Source organism: Galeopterus variegatus, unplaced genomic scaffold (genome assembly GCF_000696425.1).
Source record: "Galeopterus variegatus unplaced genomic scaffold, G_variegatus-3.0.2 Scaffold1518, whole genome shotgun sequence".
Classification (NCBI taxonomy): domain Eukaryota; kingdom Metazoa; phylum Chordata; class Mammalia; order Dermoptera; family Cynocephalidae; genus Galeopterus; species Galeopterus variegatus.
In genome coordinates, this window is record NW_007727629.1 from 103,668 (window position 1) to 124,535 (window position 20,868).

A 20,868-nucleotide genomic window follows, 5' to 3' on the forward strand; every position below is an offset into this window, starting at 1 on the left:
TGGCCATCCCTATATGGGATCTGAACCTGTGGCCTTGGTGTTATCAGCACCGCACTCTCCCACGTGAGCCATGGGCCAGCCCAGTGGTTAGTTCTTAATAGGACATTGCAAGACCCCAAATGTTGTCCTCTCCCTAGCAGTCCTCACTTCCCAGCACACCCCTTGTTCTGCTTCGGTCCTCTGTAGCCATCTTTGCACATGAAAAATGCTCACTCAGGAATCCTAACTGAAGAAAGGCCACAGAGAGTGAATTCTTGGCTTCAGTATGAGGAAGGTGTGTCAGTTATATGTAAAGCGTTTTTGGTTGTTTTGTTTTTCCTTAAAAAAATAAAAAGATAGGGACGGTTTTGTTTTGTTTGCTGGTTGGTTGCTAGACGATCTTGGAGAGAAGGGGAAGGAGGTTGACTTTGTCCAGAGGTGGGAGCCAATATCCTCTGGCATATCCTCTGCCCTCCAGCTCTGTCTAGAGCCATCCCCACCTCTCCAGGCCCTGCCCACACTGGGGGCTTCTCACTGCCTTAACCAGGCCGTATCCTTGCTACCTGAGGCCACCACAGGCCATGCAGAAGGAACAGCATGGGCCTTCCCTCTTCTCCTTGGTTTGGCTGAACTTTCCTTATCCTCTAGGCCTTAGGTTCAATGTCACTTCCTCCAGAAAGTCCCTCCTGACTGCTCCAACTGGGTTGGCAGTGCCACCTGTGTGCTCCTGCAGCCCTCTGCCCTTCTTCATGCCACTCGGCACACAGGCAGCTTGTGTGCCCCATGAGCGCAGGGCCTCATCCGTCCTGTTCTCAGCTCTTAGCTCTTCACAATGCACAGTAGGTGCTCAGTGCTTGTCGGATGAGTAGATGCGAAGCACTGAAGAATCATGTGGGCCTGCAGCTATGTGGGATTCCAAGTGGCAAGCAGAGTGGGCACCTGGTATCACCTTCTTCCTCCTGTGGAGGAGGAGGAGCTAGGTGGCAATGTGGCAAACATAAAAGAAAGGGCTTTTCAAGTCAGGTATTAAAAATCAGGCCTTTTGGTAATAAATTTAGGTATCAAGATAGTTATTAATATTTTTTATGTTTGTTTTAGGATTTACCAGTTATGTATGTGTGTGTCTTAAGTGTGTGTGTGTGTGTCTATATGTCTATACAAATACACACACTCACTCCTTACTAAAACACTCTGGAGGAGGTGGTATTACTCTGATTTTAACCAAGAAACTGCTGTGCCAGAAAAGCTAAGTGCCTGCCAAAGTTGCACAGCTGGTATGTGATTATGCAACAGAGGCTCCGAAACCCCGCAGCTGCTGGCAGCTGCTGGCTGTTGAATGTAGGTGAAAGCTGATCAGTCTGCATGGAGGTGGGTTAGACCACTTCTTTCACCAATGCTTCTGGATTGGTCAGAGAAGGAAGGAAGGTGGTGTGTGACTGTTCTAGGACCCTTGTCCCTTTGGGTGGAGGCTGCTGCTGTCTGTGTGTCCCTCATATGCTAAGAGGATGTGTTGAGACATTTTCTCTGTGAATGTCCAAAGCCTGGGCTCCTTGCTTGGTTGGGTGGAGAGAGGCATGAGGTTTTGTCAGAAACCTGGCTATGAAGCCAGGGCTTTTGTTTTACAGACCAAGTTTTCAGGCTCACATTATGTTTTGTGCATGGGTCCTTCCTTTAAAAGACTCCAGCTGTTGTGACTTTTGGCACATCTTTGCTTGTCACATAACCTTTCTGAGTGGGTATGGAGAAGGGGCAGGACTGTGGCCTGCAATCAGATAGAGCCTCCAAAGCCCCATTTGATAAGGACCAAAAATAGCGCCTTGCCCATCTTAAGCCATCTGAAAAAGGGAAGCGACATGCCAGCTGCCCAGAGTGGCTCCTGGCATAGCACTTGGACACTGAGCTGTCTGAGAAGGCTGTGCCACTAGGGAGCTTTCCTTGCTTGCTGTTAGCTTGGTTTGCAAGTGCTCTCAACTTATTCCGTGACGAATTATTAAATGAGCCCTTCTTATGTGCCCAGGTTTCTAAAGGGCCCACCCTAGAGAAGCTACAGTCTCATGGAGGAGGTGTATGTGTTTGTGTGTGCTGTCCCAGTGGTTGGGTAGAGCTGAGGGGACCCCGAGGATTGGCAGCAGCCTTGGAGAGGCCAGTGCCAGCTTAGGAGATGGGGTTGGAGCAGCATCTTGAAGGATGAGTAGGTGGCTAGGGTGGGGGAATTCCCACAGGAGTGAGGACCACATGTCAGAGGCTCGGAGGCAGGAGGAGCCCCACAGGGGCTGGGACTAGTGGGAGGTTTGTGTGCCTGGATTGTAAGTGTCTCGTGGGGACTCATGGCAAAGAGGTGGGCCGTAACCAGGTGAAAGAAGCTTGGTTTTCATTCAGTGGGCAAAGGATTTCTTTTTAATTATTAATTATGGAAAAATGTAAATGTATGCAAAAATTGAAGAGTATAGTGAACCCGTTGTACTATCACATGCTCCAGTAGTTATAATCTTTGGCCAGCTCTCTTTCCTCCATCAACACTCCCTGCCCCCACCCCCTCCCTACTGCATCTTGTTCTGAAGAAGTCCCAAAGTGACTCGTATGTTTTTTGTCAAGCCTAGCCTGTGGATGGTAATGGATCAGTCAAGAGTTTTGGGGCCTGGGATGATTGGGCAGCACTTTTAAATTTCACTTCATTTTCAGAGGAACCGCTGAGTCTCCTTGCTTTGCCTTGCCTTTCAGTGGGAAGTTGGTATCTCCAAAGTGGAAGAATTTCAAGGGCCTGAAGCTCCAGTGGAGAGATAAGATCCGGCTCAATAACGCCATCTGGCGGGCGTGGTACATGCAGTGTAAGTGGGAGCCTGGGACAGGAGGGGACTGCAGGGCCCCAGGCCTAGTGGGGGTCAGAGTTTGCCACCTGGAGGCCCAAGCACTTGGGGGCACAGAGCCTGCTCTTGGACCATCGTGTTTCAAACAGAAGTTTCTGGAGCAGTCTGCGGAGATAGGAAAACCAAGCCAAGTCCTAAGAAACTAGACACTTACCAACCATTAGGCACAGTAGGCCCCAAAATGGTCTCCATCACAAAGCTGCCCATAGTCTAGAAGAGATAGTTGCTTACGATATCATGTGCTCAGTATCATCTAAATTCTTGGGCCTAGTGTTGGAAAGGCAGAGGAGGAGAGATTAGGTCTTTTCAGGGTATTTGGGAAGGGTGTAGCAGAGAGGTGACATTTAAGAATTAGGGAACAGTCCCATTTTCAGCAGGTCTGAGAAGATGCAGGCACAGGCCTTATCCTCCTGTCTCCAGGAGTTTGGGTGCCAGTGCACAGGGTGACTTCTTCAGGAGAAAAGCAGGCCAGAGCATGCTGCGTTAGGCTGGCCTTTCTCTGGAGAAGCCAGACTCCTTTCTTGCTCATGAATTATTATTTTTTTTTTTTTTCAAAGATGACCGGTAAGGGGATCTTAATCCTTGACTTGGTGTTGTCAGCACCACGCTCTCCGAAGAGAGCCAACCGGCCGTCTCTACATAGGGATCCGAACCTGTGGCCGTGGTGTTATCAGCACCACACTCTGCTGAGTGAGCCACAGGCCGGCCCTTGCTCATGCATTATTATTTTTTTTTTTTTTTCAAAGATGACCGGTAAGGGGATCTTAATCCTTGACTTGGTGTTGTCAGCACCACGCTCTCCCAAGAGAGCCAACCGGCCGTCTTCAAAGATGACCGGTAAGGGGATCTTAATCCTTGACTTGGTGTTGTCAGCACCACGCTCTCCGAAGAGAGCCAACCGGCCGTCCCTATATAGGAATCCGAACCTACATAGGGATCCGAACCTGTGGCCTTGGTGTTATCAGCACCACACTCTGCTGAGTGAGCCACAGGCCGGCCCTTGCTCATGCATTATTGACAGCTTCTTTTTCTTCATCCTGAACTCATTCATTTCCCCGAAATCTCCAGTTTTCCAGGAGAAGAAGGAAAGAATACCTGGGGAAGTTCCACCCTGAGCATGGGGTGTGGAAAGACGGGGCAGGGCTCCTTCAGGGGTCTTGGTTACAGTGATGATGTCTTGCCCTCTCTCTGCACAGATTTGGAGAAGCGCAAGAATCCTGTGTGCCACTTTGTCACTCCACTAGATGGCTCTGTTGAAGTGGATGAGCATCGCCGACCAGAGGTACTTGGCCAGTGATCGAGGGCAGCTAAGAAAGGAAAAGTGCCCTCATTTCAAGAGGAACGGCTCCCCAAGGGCTGAATTCTGCAGGGGAGACTGCAGGGAAGAATGCTGGGCCTGCACTGTCCTGTCAGTTAGTGTGACCTTGAGAAGGAAGAGGACGTGGAGGGGCAGGTGGCCTCTAGCACCCCCAGGCTTTGGAGGTTCTCCCCTTCTCAAACAGGTTGACCCAAGGACTAAGGAATTCTCCAATTGAGACTTATCCTCTACTTTCATTTAAAATTGATGTTTCTTCTGGGAGTCACCAGGGGGGAATTCTGGCTCCTCATAAGTCAGAGACATCTTTAACAATTAAAAAGGGTCCTCAAGATCTTCATATACTGAGATGGAAAGAGGCTGAAGAAAGAGTAAATGAAAAAAAGCCAGTTGCACAGCAGTATTTTTAGTATCTCTATGTTAATTTTAAAAGCGTGTATCCATGCAATTATACATGCATAGGAAATGTCTGAAAAGACATACAGAAACGGTCCTCTCTGGGGAGGGGGTTGGAATGGGTACCAGGCAAGGAGGGGAGACTTTTTCACTTTAGACTCTTCTGCGTTGTTTTAATTTTGCCCATGCATATCTTACTGTTACAACAAAAGGGGGAGAAATTAGGAAGTAACCTAACGACTGTTTTGGAACAGCCGGACATGGTCTGGTATTAGACAGTATCAAGGAGTATCATTTTGTTAGGTATGATAATAATATTGTAATCCTTTAAAAAAAAAGTCTTCACTGTGCAAGACACTCTGAAGCGTTTGTGGTGGAATGATATGGGACTTAAGAGCTGAAAGTGAAGGGGCCTGTCTGTGGCAGGAGTGGGTTCCTTGTCCCTAGAGCTCTCCGAGGCCATCATGGAAGGTGTTTCTGCCTGGCACAGTAGGAGGTTGAATGAGATGCTCCTGGAGGTCACTTTCCACCTGAAACTTTCTGTGATTGGCTGTTTGTTTTTACTAGCTACTGGGAAAGGGCATTTGTGAACTGCCCATGAGCTTCTGGAGGGTTCAGGAGGGGATGGCTCTCTCTTTCTTCCTCGCCCAAGCATTCTGCTCTGCCTTTGTGCTCCAGTGCAGAGCTCAGGACCCATGTCCCAAAGCTCCCTTTGGATAGCTTAGGTCTCGATGTGAAAATGCACTTTTAGCTAGAGGGCCAGTTGTAGCACAGAAGAGATGGGACTTTATGAGTAAAGTTGTAGCCACGTGACAGTTTTCTGAGCTGGATTGCCTGAGGCCTGTGCTTCTAATGTTGGGTACTTCTTCGTACATGGGTTGAGTTTTGCTAATCAACCAAGACACCTCTTTTCATTCTGGACTGTGTCTCTGTTCCAGGCCATCACCACAGAAGGGAAGTACTGGAAAAGCCGCATTGAGATTGTGATCAGGGAGTATCACAAGTGGAGGACCTACTTCAAGAAAAGGGTATCTGCCCGGGGCTCCTTCCAGCATGTGCTCAGGAAGCCCCCTTAGGGGAGGGAAGGAACAGAGCCCCTTGGCGACACTGGCCCGAGCCTGTGGGCTCCTCCCTCGGCTGCCCCGTGTGGGTGTGGAACATCAGGTGGTCTAGCCCAGCACAAGCCATGGCCTGCTTGGTCCTACCGTCTTTGCTGTCAGTTTCCCCACTGTGAACGGAGCTGTTTATTCCACAAACACTGGGTAGGAATCTGGTTTGTGCTGGCATCAACCTTGGGATGGCAGGAAGCAGGATCCCTCTCCCTACCTGCCTCCCAGAGAGAAGAGGCCTAGATGCTTGCAGAGAGTACACCAGGGCTCTTGGTGACCACTTCATCCCACTCCCTTTGCTCACAGCTACAGCAGCACAAGGATGAGGACCTTTCCAGCCTGGCCCAGGTGAGTGAGCTCAGGAGCCATGCGCCCCACAGGAGCTCTGTGTTGAGGAGGAGCAGCAGTGCCATGGTGGGACATGGGCCTCCCTGAGGCTGGGTAGGGGCCAGCTCCCCCCTCCCGTAGAGGTCCTAGGAAAGCTAAGGCAACAGTCCAGCTCTCTGAGTGTATGTCTCTCCCTTCATCTCCATAGAGCAGGCTTGTACGGTATTTCCCCAGCACGACGGGGCTAGGAAATTCTGAGTTCCAGTTGCCCTTTGATTCTTCCTTCCCCCTCTGTTGGTGGTAGGATGATGACATGCTTTATTGGCACAAACGTGGGGATGGATGGAAGACCCCAGTCCCCATGGAGGAGGACCCACTGCTGGACACAGACATGCTCATGTCAGAATTCAGCGACACCCTCTTCTCCACACTTTCTTCACACCAGCCAGTGGCCTGGCCCAACCCACGGGAAATCGGTAACCCAAACCTTGGGCTTTGGACTTTGAATGCCCAGCTGGCTTCCTTCTCTGCCAGGCCCTTTCTGGGCCAGGGTTTGCTTCAGGGCCATCTCTGAGCTGCTGCATGTCACTTGTTTAGGGTGGGCAGTAAGGAGGAGAAGAATTAGCCAATGACATTTGACATCTGAGGGCCACATGCTCTGAGTTGGGTGGGGACTGCAAGTTGGGCCTTCCAGGGGCAGCCATCGTTCCATGGCACCACTCTGAGAAAACAGTAGCAGGGGTCTGGCCTGAAGCAATTTCACGTTTCTGATACTGTTCCCTTAGCAGGACCATGTGTAGTGCCCAGGCCTAGGTGACAGGGCCATGTAATTCACCCTAAAGAAAATCAGAAGGACTCCTGGGCATGACCTCTCACCTGGCAACATTCAGTCTTCCAGTTAACTAACCCCTCAGGGAAGAGCCCACAGATTAAAAATTAGAACCCTTGAGTTGGCAGGGGGAGGGTCAGAATCTCTGCTGAGCTGTTCACAGCTTCCTGGGGATGTCCATTCCCTGATAATCAATTTACCTTTCTTGTGAAAACTCACTCTTTCCTGCCTTCTGAGGGTGGAGAATGGCCATGAACCTACAAGAAAGCAGACATCTCATCTAGCTGCGTATAGTTCTCCTTGGAAGAATCTAGAATGTGAGCAGGGCCAGGAAGAGCTGTTCCAGGCCTTTTATATATGTTTATGCAACATTGAGAAGGCAAAACGATTCCTTTCTCTCTCTCTCTTTTCTGATTCTTGCAGCACATCTGGGAAATGCAGACATGATCCAGCCAGGGCTAATTCCTTTGCAGCCCAACCTGGACTTCATGGATACTTTTGAACCTTTTCAGGGTGAGGACTGGAGGTGGAGGTAGCAGGGCCACCTGGATCTCCCTTTACCCAGCAGAGAGCAGATGTTGCTTTCCTTTCAAAAAGAGAACTATTAGAATAGGCAAGGGGGGGTGTGTCTTAGAATTTTTCAAATCCTAAACATTTTTTTGTAGTAACTGCAGCGTCTGAAAAGTTTTTCTGGGACATTGTTCTCTTGCTAAGGAAATTGGCATTCTCAGAAGGCTTTCTTGCCTACTAGGAGCCTCAGGTCTGGCTGTGACTGTAAGCAGTTCTGCCTCTGAGCAGCAGAGGGTGCTGATGACACAGCTACCTCCCAGCAAAGGTTGCTGCAGTTAGATCATGTCCTTGAGCTCCTGCCCTTTTAAGAACAATGGAAACGCCATGCCAGGAGCGTTTCAGAGCCCAGACTAGGTGCCACCATGTGTGGTTCCAATCAGAGAGCCTCTTTCTATGGTAAAAGCTGGCTTGAGAGGGGATGCCCTCTGGCTGTGTCATCCCTCTAGGTAAGGTTGAGTTCAGTCCTGGATTTGTTTGGATCATAATTCTAGAAGCGATGGGCATGTGGAGCTCAAAAGACTCCTGGTGTTGTTTTTCAGACCTCTTCTCTTCCAGCCGCTCCATTTTTGGCTCCATGATGCCTCCACCTGCCTCAGCCTCTACACCAGATCCCAACAGCCCACCTGCTCAGGTAGAGGAAGCTGGGAGGATGGCAGGGGGTGGCAGGCACAGGGCTGGTCATCAGAACTTTGCAGTCAGAGCCAGGCTAATGATATAGCCATGCAGTCATAAGCAAAGTGCTAGGCATTGCTGTATCTAGTGCTGAACACCAGTGTAATATATAAAGAACTTATCCCAGCCCTCCTTGAAAATGTCCTTAAATATCCAGGATGTGGGGGCTGTGTCAGTAAATGTATGCTCCTGCCTAAAGCTCCAGGTAACCTATGGACAGCCAGCTCTGTTCTGACCAGTTAAGACATGATTAGTTAGAGAAGAAAAATATGGGTCACTAAAAAATTAGTTCTGTATATTTCTTTTACTCTTTACTTAGCAATCAACAAAAGCTGGTTACCATTACCAGGTGCTAGGGTCACAAAGCTGAACTCTGATGGGGCTCTCAGACTGGTGCCCATATCCACCTAGACACTAGTAACCTGGCACCATTGTCTTCCATCTGTCTCTGGGAAAAATTTCTCCTGTAGAGACCGAGATCTGAACAATTGATTACTCATAGCTTTTAGGAAGAGGTGGCCTGATCAGGCAGTTGATACACGAAACTGTCCTGGGGGAAACCCTGAGCAGCTGCAATCCAGGCTGCCTCTGCTCTGTAATGGGAGAGGGCAGAGGCTTCAGGGAGACCCTTGCTGGACTCTGGAAACAAGATATTCCCAGGCTGCTGTCCAACTGTGTGGAGGTGGTGGCTTTCTCTGAGCTCTGTGTTACCATTTAGTTCCTAATGGAAACAGTACCCCTGCAGAAACCCAGGGAAACACAATCCATTTCCCCAGATCCTCATAATGGGCACGGGAGGCATCACTTTGTCCCTGTGTCCCAGTGCTCAGCATACGTAGCTGGACCGTGGTATGCAATGCTACAAAGTGATAGTGAATTGTCTGATGCCAGTATTGTCTCCTCACTTCTCTCTCTTCCTTTCTCAGGGGAGCATCCTGCCAGCCTCTGCTCTCCCCACTGTGAGCCTTCCTGACAGCCTCATTGCACCTCCTGCAGCTCCCTCCCTGGATCCTGTGGATGGGCAGGACTGCAAACATGCACCCCCGACTGGGGACCCCTTTATCCAACCCACAGACTTCGGTCCCTCTGAGCCACCACTGAGTGTCCCGCAGCCCTTCCTGCCCGTCTTCCCCATGCCCCTGCTCTCTCCCAGTCCTGCCCTGGCGCCCATCTCACCTACATTGGTCCCTCCTCCTGCAACTTCCTTGAACCCCCCAGCCCCACCTGCCTTCCTGCAGCCACAGAAGTTTGCTGGAGTCACCAAATCGTCCTCTGTCATCACCCACACAGCCTCCGCCACTCTTACTCATGACGCCTCTGCCACCACCTTCAGCCAGAGCCAGGGCCTTGTGATCACAGCCCATCACCCCGCCCCATCTGTGTCCCCCTGTGGCTTGGCCATGTCTCCTGTCACTCAGCCACCAGCTGTTGGGCCTCCCCAACCTCGTTTAACTTTTGTGCACCCCAAACCTGTATCCTTGACTGTGGGGAGGCCCAAGCAGCCCCCCAAAATAGTGCCTGCTCCAAAACCAGAACCTGTGTCCTTGGTGTTGAAGAATGCCTGCATTGCCCCTGGTGAGTCAGGTGGAGGCAGGCCAGTGTGTGGTGCCCCCAGGGAGGGTGGTTCCCTATCCCAAAAGACTTTCAGCTGGTCACACACCCACACCCTCCCTTTCATTTAAATGAGACAAAAGTGTCATGAAATAATATGTATGTGATCTATTTTCTGTTTCATATCCTTTTCAAAAGTTAGTCTCATAGTTTGAAAATATGTAGTCCTGGTCATCTCTTTCTTGGGTCTTTAATATGTCCTCTTCATGGAGAAACCACACAAAAAGTTTTAGGTGTCTTGTCTCTCTGTACCCTTTGGTAAGGAACAGGACTTGTCACTGGCCGAGAGGGGTAGTGTGCTGCTTCCAGGGAGCCCTACTCTCTGTAGCTGGTGGACCTTGCTCAGCAGTGGCCACACCCTTGGCGGGGCAGGACCAGGCCCACAGCCGGGCTTCACCCTCACCTTCTCCCTGTCCTCGCAGCTGCCTTTCCCGGCCAGCCACAGGCAGTGATTATGACATCAGGCCCTTTGAAGAGAGAAGGGATGTTGGCCTCCACCGTGTCCCAGTCCAACGTGGTCATCGCACCTGCTGCCATTAGGGTGAGGAGGACCTGGGACAGACCCCCCAGTGTCCTTGTTGCCCCAGTGCAGCCTGTGCTTGTGTGGCACTCAGTATAACTGGCCTCCTGTTCTGCTGTGCATCAGTAGTCAGATGTCCCCTCTCTCCCATGTTGCTGCAGGCTCCTGGAGTCACAGAGTTCCACAGTGGTATCCTGGTGACAGACCTTGGCCATGGCACGAGCAGCCAGCCCTCCCCGGTCTCCCGGCTCTTCTCTCCAAGTGCAATGCAAGACTCCCTGGTGAAGAGCGAGCAGGTCCCACTACATGGGGGCAGTCCCCAGGCCCCTGCCACAGGGTCCAGTAAGTGTTCACTTGGGTCAGAACGGTCGGGACTTCATGAGGGAAATGGGCGGCCCACCTGGATTGGGGAGGCCACCCCTGGGGCACAGGGAACCCATCTAGCTGCTCAGAAAGGCCTGGCTCGGAGCTGCCAGTTTCCATCAAGAAAAGGGATGAAGAGTCCTTGTCAGTGGTTCCAGAAACCATTAACTGGGGGTTGTCTCAGCATCAGCGTGGTCATCCCTTACAGCTTCAAACGAGATTGGGGAGGCCACCCCTGGGGCACAGGGAACCCATCTAGCTGCTCAGAAAGGCCTGGCTCAGAGCTGCCAGTTCCCATCAAGAAAAGGGATGAAGAATCCTTGTCAGTGGTTCCAGAAACCATTAACTGGGGGTTGTCTCAGCATCAGCGTGGTCATCCCTTACAGCTTCAAACGGTGCAACTTGTGAATCCATCTCCACATCCTGAGCCTTACACTGGACTGTTTTGCCCAGTGATATGTGGCGAGCCCACAGGCCAGGGATAAATGATTTGCCTAAGACTGTGCCACTGGTAGCAGAGGTGGAGGGAGAACCCAGTCTCCTTCCTTTCAGATGCCACGCCAGGAGGGGAAATGGAAACGTCCTCTTCTGAAATAAAACCATGGCATGGCTGCTCCTGGAACTCAGTGCAGACAGTTACCCACCTCCTGCCTCAGGAAGACGTGGATGAGGAAGGGTCTCTAACTTAGAAGAACCAGACAGTAAAGGAACTTGTCCAAGGGCAGGTTTCCAAGAATAAGGCCCCTTCAGTCTGGAAGGACTCAGAAGAGTTATGTGTCAGGTCCCTAGAATAATCTAGGGAAAGGTCAGGGTCAACATTGCCTTGTCCATGGGCTCTCAGAACATGCCACTTAGAGCTATGCTGTGAAGTTTGACAGAGTAGCTTGGGGAAGAATAATCCAGTGGAGAGTAAGTGAACTTGGGGCATTTGTTATAGTTAAGGAGGCCAGGCCTGAGGAGGTTTGAAAGGGTCTGCCCAGAAAGGATTTCCTAAAGAGACACCCGTGCTGGAACATGGGACCCTGGAGGTCACAGGGCTGTTCCATCAGGTTCTTGGTAGCTTAGAAGGTGGTTTTGTTTTTTGGCGGGGAGTAGGTAAGATAAAAGTAAATGAAGACATCTGTGTGCAGTTTAAAGAACAAAAATAAAACAGATGCCTGTGTGCTGAACACACAAGGTAAGAGCTAGTGCCTACAAACCCTGCAGGAACCCCTGACGACTTGAGGTGGCTGTTTAGGGAGCTTGGCTCAGCAGTCGGGCCTCCCCTCTGAACTCCACCCCTTCCCCCAAGACCTGGGACTGGGCAGAGCTTCTTGGGCCCAGCAGGGCACCCCTTTGGGATGTTGGTGAGGAGTTCTCTAGTTTATGCTCTGGGGCAGCTATGGGAGGTTAAAGGTGGGCTTGTGAGTCTTGAGACTTGCTGGGCTCTCTTTGTGATGACTGCTGTGGGGTGGAGTGGGATGGCTGTGCTTGCTTCTTACTTGCTGATTCCCTTTCTCAGGCTCTGTCCCTAAGTCTCTGTTCTTCTCAGGTCGAGACTGCCCGAACTCAGGGCAGGCCTCTCCGTGTGCGTCAGAACAAAGCCCCAGTCCTCAGTCTCCCCAGAACAACTCAGGGAAATCTGCAGACCCCAAAACTGTGGCTGCATTAAAGGTATCACATGCCTCTCGGGTCTTGATTCCCTTGGAAGGACTGGAGGAGAGAGGGAGAAGAGCATCAGGAGCCCTGGGGACAGCAGCATCCATTGGAAAGGAGAACTACCTGGGCTGGTATCACACAGTCTGGGGTAGCATCAGAAGCCTTGGCATTTGCTGCTTTAATCTTGACATTAAACTGGCTCCTCCATAGTCCCTTCCCACTAACCAGCCCCATGGTGACAGTGGGCCTGTTGCAGGTCTCCACGTGGGCTCAGGATGCAGGAGCTGACACGGAGTCCTCGTAGAGTGGTGGGCAAGTGGTGCTGGCTGCCCAGCAGTGGTGGGAGGGAAGCAGCAGCTCGAAGTCCTGGGTCACTGGCAGAGAGGCTTGAGGCTAGCTAGGAAGTGCCAGGTCAAATAGCTGTTCCCAGCCTCTGCTATGCCCCATTCTCTGGTGATGTTTTCTAGTATTCCCTTCCCTGTCCCCCTCCTGGCTCGTCATTGGGTCCTTTTAGCTCTTTGTTGTCCCCTCCTCCCACATAGCTCCCTAGCCCTGGCCAGGCTCCTAATCTGTTCCCAGCCAATCAGCATCAGATTGGGAGTTGAGGAGGGACGAGGTGATATGGCCCTACAGCATGCCTTGTGTCTCAGTGGCTGGTCGGTTCCCCAACAGAACCGACAGATGAAGCACATTTCAGCTGAACAGAAAAGGCGCTTCAACATCAAAATGGGCTTTGACACCCTGAACAGTTTGATCTGCAATAATTCCAAGCTGGTGAGTTGCTGGCGCACTGGGCGGCCAAGGGAGCTGACGGGACGCCCTTCCGCATCACCCCTGAGCAACCGCCCCTTCCGCAGACCAGCCACGCCATCACGCTGCAGAAGACGGTGGAGTACATCACCAAGCTGCAGCAGGAGCGGGGCCAGATGCAGGAGGAGGCCCGGCGGCTGCGTGAGGAGATTGAGGAGCTCAACGCCACCATCCTGTGAGGCTCCAGCGGATGGGCGGGCGCTCCTCCTCCTCCTTGGGCAGCTGCAGTCACAGGCAGCGCAGTCACAGGCGTCGGGCCTCTGGCCATGCCGCCTATAGATGCCCCTTCGTTGCAGCAGTTTCACTTTTTGTCACCCTCGTCCCGCCTCAGACCTTCCTTTTGTGCCTGGCTGTGGCCCTGCCTGGGGGGCACGCAGGGTCCTCATTTGCTGCTCTGCTCCCTGTTGTTGTAGCTCCTGCCAGCAGCTGCTCCCTGCCACAGGAGTCCCTGTCACCCGGCGCCAGTTTGATCACATGAGAGACATGTTTGACGAATACGTGAAAAACAGGACCCTGCAGAATTGGAAGTTCTGGATTGTATCTTTACATGTTCTTTGCTCTTCCCACCCCTGACCACTGCACTGGAATGACAGATGGTGACACTCTATGCCTTTAGAAAGACTCTCTTTAAATGCTTGTCATTGAGTTCTTCATGACAGGCCATACTAACTTCTGTCTCAGAGGAGGAGGAGGGTCTGACCCAGCCCGCGGTGTGGGTGGGGCTGTCATTGGCCACCCCATCCGGAGTTGGCTTCAGGGGGCTTTGCAGGACAGCCTGGGGGGCCACCAGGATGGGCTTTGCTCTCTAGTTCTAACTTCTGTCTCAGAGGAGGAGGAGGGTCTGACCCAGCCCGCGGTGTGGGTGGGGCTGTCGTTGGCCACCCCATCCGGAGTTGGCTTTGCAGGACAGCCTGGGGGGCCACCAGGACAGGCTTTGCTCTCTAGTCCTTGGTAAAGAAAGGCAGTGCTGGAGCCCCTTGGAAGAGCAGCAGCAGGGACAAGGGGACTCGGGCCTTGGGAGACAGGGAGGGTGAGCCCAGCCCGGCCCCGCCCCACCATGGCAGACGGAAACCAGGGTTCACAGAACTACTAAGAGGCAGGGTTTGGATTTGAAACCAGTTCCCTCAGACTCTTCCCTGCATTTCACTGGTAGCATCTAGAATGAGTCAGAACCTCTTTTGCACATTCCTCTTCATCAAGCTGAGGTGGGGGCTGGGGCATGATCCTGGATCAAAATCAAGAGAAACTGCACTTGATGCCCTCACCAAGCATGCTTCCTGAGGTGGCTTGGGAGACTGAAGAGGCTGTGACAAAGAGCTGGCACATTTGTTTAACACACAAGACAGGCATCATCTCCAGACAGACAGCCTCCACCTTCCCATCTGCCCTGTGCCTCCGACATTCTTGCCAATATACATAAAACCCATTGTGTTCCCGTCACTGTATTGGGACCTGGACCTGTTCCAGACTGAAGAAGCTTTTGTGTCCCTGCCTCCTGCCTGCTCAGTGGTCAGTTGCAGTCAGATTGAAACGTTTAGTCTCCCTCTCTTCCCTCTTGCCCTCCCCCTGTTATCAGTTCTCTGGGTAGATACTCTGGTCCAGGGGAAATCAATCAGCAAACTGGGCTCGTGGCTGGGCTTTGCTTCCCACCCTCCGAGGTGGTCCTGGCCTCCTCCATGCTTGCCTTTTCTTTAACCTCAGCGCCTGCAGTTCAGCATCATCATCAAGCCACTATTTGAGTCATTCAAGGGGATGGTGTCCACCAGCAGCCTGGAGGAGCTGCACCGGACAGCACTGTCCTGGCTGGACCAGCACTGCTCCCTGCCCATCCTCAGGCCAAGTGAGTGGGGCAGCGCCAGGGCTTCATGCTGCTCCTGGAGAGAGGAAAGCCCTTAGCTGGCGGTGGTGCTTAGGAAAGTCCAGGTTCCGCTGCCAGCAGCCAGGCCAGCAGTCCCGGGGCATGAGAACGATGCTGCACAAGAGACCCTGAGCCTGAGGTGCCCCTGCAGGGCTGGGCGTGAGTCTCTGAGCGCCTCACCATCAGCGGGGCTTTCAGTTTAACCAAATCCAGCTTACATTTATTGAGCACCTACTATTTTCCGGGCCCTGTATCATGTGTTCTTATTTGTATTTTCTTATTCTTACAGCAGATAAAAAGCTATTCCCATAAATCAAGGTTATGGAAGCTTAATATTAAAGCAGGTGGGGCAAACCCTGTGGCAGCAGGGATAGCCTAGAATCCTCCCCCTGTTTGTGACTCCTGCTAGGACTTCAAGCGTTACCTTGAAAGCAGAGGTGTGAGCATTCGGGCTCAGCACAGGGCCTCCCTGAGCTCTGTGGCTGTCACTCTTTGGTGCCTGAGAATCACCATGGGGGGTGTGTGTGTGAAGCCTCGTACACTGGGCCGTGGTCTGTGTCCCCAGGCTGACTACCCCCTCTGTCTTCCAGTGGTGCTGAACACCCTCCGGCAGCTGAGCACTACCACCTCCATTCTGACAGACCCATCCCAGCTGCCAGAGCAGGCATCAGCGGCTGTCACCAGAATTGGCAAGAGACTGGGAGAGTCTTAGCTGCTTAGCTGGAATATGGCTGCATGAGGTGCCATGGAGCTCCTGCCCGTGGAGAGGAGGCTGCATCCCAGCCCTTCCTGATGGGGCCTCCCTCCACTCTGCTGGCCCTTGGCTGGTCAGGATGCCACACTCAGGTCTGAAGCAGGTTTGGGGCCTGCCGACAGCAATAGCCCATCTTTGGGAACCCCTTGCTGTGAACTCTCTGACTCAGCAACCTCAGTCACCACCTCCCATGCCCTCAGGGCAGCCCAGACAAAAGGAAAGGCTGGCCATTGGAGTCCTGTCCTGCTGGTGGCCTGTGTTCCCAGGCGCCAGTGTGTGGAGTGGATTGGACAAAGGAGATAAAGCTGCTCCTGCTGTTAGGAAGCCTCAAGGTCCCTATGAAGTTCCTGTCCTGAGATGCACAGACTTGTCTCTGCTGTCACATCCCTGTCCACTTGTGCTCCTCTGGCTGACCCCACGCTGCTCACTGTTCTGCCCCTGGGGCAGGTGAAGGCATCTTCTTTCTCCTCCAACTCTGACAGTGCCTGGCCCTTGTAGATGGATCTGGACTTCTGTTCAGGTTCACACACGGTGGGCTGCTGGGGGAAGTGCCTTCCTCAGAGACCCCCAGAACACACGTGTACAAAAAACAGTGGGTGTGGACACACATGGGACGAGAACGGGAGCACAGACCACGCACACTCTTCAGCTTGGAAGCCCTCCTGGACAGTGGCTCCTCTGTCATGTTTTAGTTCCACCTGGCATCACAGCATCCACAGTGAGACTGATCAAGACTCCCATGGTAGGGACTCAGCGTCACCTCCCAGCCATGGCCTTTTTGCCCTTGAGGCAGGTGTGGCCAGGGGGAGCATGTGGCCCTCCAGTCCCAGCAGTCAAAAGGTCAGACTGCATCTCTGCCAACAGCCTCATTTCGTCTGATGCTCAGCAGGGAGCCCAGCCCAGGACAGTTCTCAGACCAAAGATGTCACCATGCTCAAAGTCTGTTCCCTCTTGTGTTTGGAGGAAGAGACAATGTGGACAGAACAGACCCACCCTCAGCACCATCGCTCAGATCAGACAGTAAGACCTGTCCTCGGCCCTGGTGTGGCAGAGGTGGAGCTGGCGGGCAGAGGGCCATCACCAGTGCACGTGTTTCAGCTGGAAGGGACTGCAGAAGGGGCAGCAGGAGGGCGGCCCAGCTCAGTGCTTGCCCTTCTCTCTGGCTACCTCTGCAAGTAGCTGCAGGCAGCAGGGGGCTCTCCATCACACTCAGGAAGCCCTGCCAAGGGCACCTCCTCACGGACATGCTGCTGTGAGGTTCAGGCCACAGCAGGCTTTCCATTCAACCTCTGTACCCCTGTCACACAGCATCCTGGGGAGGGCTTTGAGAGAGCCCGGGAGCCACAGGAAAGGGGGAACCATGGGCTGCCTCTGAAATCGGGCCCCATTTGGAGGCTCCCGCTGGTTCTTGGAGGCCTGCAGAACTGGTTCTTAGAGTGGCAGCCAGCTCTGCCTCAGGGGATGGAAGACGAGGGTCCTCTCCCTGCCACTGGCCGCGCCACCATCTCTGCTGCAGGTCACTGACCAGCCGCCTGATCCCTTGTCTGTGCTTCAGCCCCACACAAGAGCAGCTTGGTGGTAACCCCCACGCTGCCACCCCCCCCCAAAAAAAAGTGTTTACAGGCTTTCCAGGTCACCTTCCTGAGGGGTGAGCACAGGCAAGGCTAGGCCAGTTCTTGGGGTTTCCACTGGGAAATGGTGTCAGAATTCATCCTTTAACCCCAGGATAAACGTGAAGTCACTCTTCCAAAGGTGAAAGCCACCATGGTAAGAATTTTACTAAGGTCAGAATGGAAAAGAAAGAAACCAAACGTTGCAGGCTGAGAGGACCTTGTGGAGGCCATGAGCTCAGCCCTTTCCCAATTCCTGTGCCTTTGTCAACCACGCAGAGGAGTGCGTGGTTGGGAGCCCAGCACTCTCCTGAGTCAGTAGTTTCCTCCCCACCCTTGCAGGGGAGTCACTGTTTTTTAACTCTATGGGATATAAAATTGGCCTTTTGCTTTTTTGGCCTACCTCTCCCTTTTGCTGAATTAACATTCATGATTCTGTTTTGTCAAATATTTAAGGCTGTTAGGTCGTGTGAGACTTGAAGGGTATGTGTGCGTGTGCATGCGTACGTGCTTGTATGTGTGCGCGCGTGTGTGCATGCGTGCAAACATGCACGTGCGTCCTGGCAGACAGCTCCATGCATGTTTTTGTTTTTGAGACATTTACTTAAATTCACTTCTCTTGGTGCTCATGATTGAGTGGCTCTAAGGCCACTATGCTGTATCTCTGCTACAGACATGGTTGTTTCTTGTCCTGGAAGTTTTCTTCCTCTGGAGTCTTGCCTGATGAATTTGGCCAGGCAGAGGGGCCTAGCCTTGCCCTCTGCCCTGGGCTCCCAGCCAGGGGCAGGGACAGTCGAGGCCACTCTGCAGTGGCCTCCAGTGGGAGCTGACCCACAGCTGGGGCTGGTTTGTACTCATTTTCACTCCCACTCCTGTTTTCATTCCCATGAAAGAAACTTTAAACTGCTGACACTGTGGAGAATAAGAAAATCAATCTGAAAGGAAGAAACACAAAGGTGGCTGGCATGTGATCTCTGAATGTGTGTTCGTGACATCTTACAGCACCGTCACTCCTGCACACTGCTGCTTGTTCTTCCACGAGTGGGAACCACAAGGCCAGGGCAGGTGCCGCCCAGGGGCTTTCTGGGAGTTGATGACCGGTGGCACGTCAGTTGCCACCCCCTCAGAAGGGCCCCAGCCAAGGAAAGCAGTCCCAGCCTCAAAAGTTCCTGTGGACAGCAGTGCTAGGTCTTGGCAAGGAGAAGGGACTGGAGGGCAGCAGAATGCCCACTGCTGGCAGGATGAGGGGTCAGAGGGCAACTAGACGGTGCTCTTGTGGCCCAACTTCCATTTCCTGCCCTTGGGAACTGGCTACACCCCCCTTTCCAGAGGTCAGTCCTGAAGGTTTCTCTGCTTTGGCTAAGAGAGACATGAAGTTGATTCTTGAAGGACATAGCACCCAGGGCTCCAGGGTGATGCCAAGCTTCCTAGGCCCTCCTCAGGTGAAGGAGAGCTGTGGCACCCCGTCCCATCATCGTCCCATCTCCAGGTGCCTTCCTGGCTGGCTCCACTCTAGCAACCAGGGCTCAGGTAAGGATCTCCTGGGGAGGTGGGAAGGTGCAGTGTGGGGACTAGAGAGGCCCTGGCTGTCTGTTCACCTAGATGAATCCTAAGGGGCAGGATTGCTACTGTCGAAGTCTCAGAAGAGCTCATCAGAGTGGCTGGGACTGCTGGTGGCCAAGGGACCCACTCAGTGTGTAGGGGGTGCTGTGGGCCCTGCCCTATGCTGCCTTACCTTGAATCGCTCAGTTCTTTTCTCTTGCTGGCTTGAACACGGGCAGGCTTGGAATGTCCCCTCTCATCACCCTTCCCCACTTTTAGAAGTCCCTCTCCCTTCCTGTTGTCACCTGGCTCCTTGATGGTCTTTGTCCCATCCGCCTGAGGCCCAGGTGTAAGTTGGGCCTCTCTTCTTTCTGGTGGGAAAAGTAGCCTTTCCCTAGACACCCTGCTTCCCAGCAAGCTGTCAGTCACAGACGAAACCTGCCACTATTTTGTGGAGCTTGGTTTGCAGAGTATTCATGGCCTCGTGGGGAAGAGGTTTGGGAGAGTGCTGATTGGGGCAGGTGGTGTGTGCAGCTTGGAAGCTGGCTGGGATGTCGTGCGGCAGAGGCATGTGGGTTTAGGCCCAGTCCCCCTTGCCTCATAGCGTTAAAGAGGATTTTTACCACATCTGGACACATAAAGGGAAGACGGACAATGAGGTTGGAGGGTGAAGACTGAAGCTCAGTAGCATGTTTGCGGGTTTGAAGCTCAGTAGTGTGTTTTCAGTGGTTTGTACCATTCGGTAGATACCTTGGCTTTGGGCAGGTTCTTATGATCTGAGGGGCACTCTCAGGACATACGGGAAGCTTGGCAGAGGCTCCAGGACTGTTGAAGAAGTGTTAGGACCCTCCTACCCCCTCTGCCTCCACCAGGGCTGGCCTCGGTGGATGAGGACAGGTCAGCCAGCGGCTGTTCATCCTGAGGGCCTGGCCATCCTGGCCTACCACGCACAGGACTGTCTGCTTGTCAGGGCTCACGAAAATCAACCTTTGAGAAAGAAAAGGGAACTTTTCACATTGAATGTTGACTTGTGTGTGTGTGTGTGTGTTTGCACTCGCACAAGCCTCTGTGTGTGTGTTTACTTCATGGAATTTTATTTTTATGAAATTCCTCTCCAATTATGTAGCAAAATTCACCTCCATCTCCCAGTCAAACTTGGTTCCACAATCTTAATCCTGGCTGTAGCTAATCTAAAGAACTCTCTTCTGGGTTTCTTGACAGAGGTTTAGTGTTCTCGAGAGTTGAGATTATGGAGGGAAAAACAAGTTTTATACATTTCCGTAGAGTTTACATCCAGCAGGTAACACAGTGTGAAGGGCCCAGCCTGGGACTCACAGTCCCCAGCTGTTTCCACAGGGGCCAGGGTGCAGCTGCTCTCTGCGATGCCCCTGCTATTCTCTGAACCTTTACACACAGCCTGTGGAAGGAAAACGCGTTTGCTTGCTGACTTTGTAACACCACAGCTGAAACACCACATTCTCTTCCTTTTTCAGATTTCAGTTTATTGTGTAAATGGCTGGGTTTTGTCTGTGTGAGCTTTGGTGACTGTGTCAGGGCTCCTTTGAGGAGACAGTTACACCTGGTCTGAAAACTAAACCCAGAGAGGAGCTTGGTTTACCCGCAGCCTCCCTTGGCCTGCATCATCCTGAGCTCGGTCCTCTGATGCTCTGCTGTCGAGAAGCATGTTTCCACCAGCTGTATTCAACACTACAATGCATTTTTAAAACTATATTTGCATCCAAGACAATAAAAAAAAACTTATTTTTTTGAAAAGCCTCTGATGTGTGGCCTTAAATGGTACTCTGCTGAGCTATGGAAGAGATGGGAAAATGAAGAGATCAGAACAGAAGTGCCTGAGAGGCATCGGAAGTGGGAGAAAAGGCCTGAGGTGGGCAGGGGGATTCTGGAGGTGTGTCCAGAAAGGCAGTAGTCTTAAAGAGAGGCCTTTACTCAGGGCTGATGACCAACACCCAACATGATTGGATCCTGCCTATGGACTCAAGGGCCTGCTAAGGCAGGCCACTGCTCAGGCCTTGCCCGGGTGGACAGAGTTCAGTGGTGCTTGTACAGACCTCCCATTTCCTTTTTTTTTTTTTTT

At 52.4% G+C, this 20,868-nt stretch overlaps 1 protein-coding gene across 1 annotated transcript in view; it reads left to right on the forward strand.

Annotated features, from left to right (window-relative positions):
* The window catches only part of MLXIP (MLX interacting protein), a 56,286-nt gene extending 40,856 nt beyond the window's left edge, over positions 1–15,430 (forward strand). Inside the window, exons 2-16 of the mRNA XM_008577460.1 lie at positions 2,701–2,807; positions 4,043–4,128; positions 5,496–5,585; positions 5,973–6,014; positions 6,298–6,469; positions 7,246–7,335; positions 7,932–8,023; positions 8,991–9,639; positions 10,098–10,216; positions 10,357–10,537; positions 12,090–12,211; positions 12,869–12,970; positions 13,054–13,181; positions 13,420–13,543; positions 14,717–15,430. Of these exons, the coding sequence (XP_008575682.1) occupies positions 2,701–2,807; positions 4,043–4,128; positions 5,496–5,585; positions 5,973–6,014; positions 6,298–6,469; positions 7,246–7,335; positions 7,932–8,023; positions 8,991–9,639; positions 10,098–10,216; positions 10,357–10,537; positions 12,090–12,211; positions 12,869–12,970; positions 13,054–13,181; positions 13,420–13,543; positions 14,717–14,902 (2,290 nt within the window). The 3' untranslated portion in view covers positions 14,903–15,430. The remainder of the gene's footprint in view (positions 1–2,700; positions 2,808–4,042; positions 4,129–5,495; positions 5,586–5,972; positions 6,015–6,297; positions 6,470–7,245; positions 7,336–7,931; positions 8,024–8,990; positions 9,640–10,097; positions 10,217–10,356; positions 10,538–12,089; positions 12,212–12,868; positions 12,971–13,053; positions 13,182–13,419; positions 13,544–14,716) is intronic.
* Positions 15,431–20,868: the final 5,438 nt, after the last annotated feature.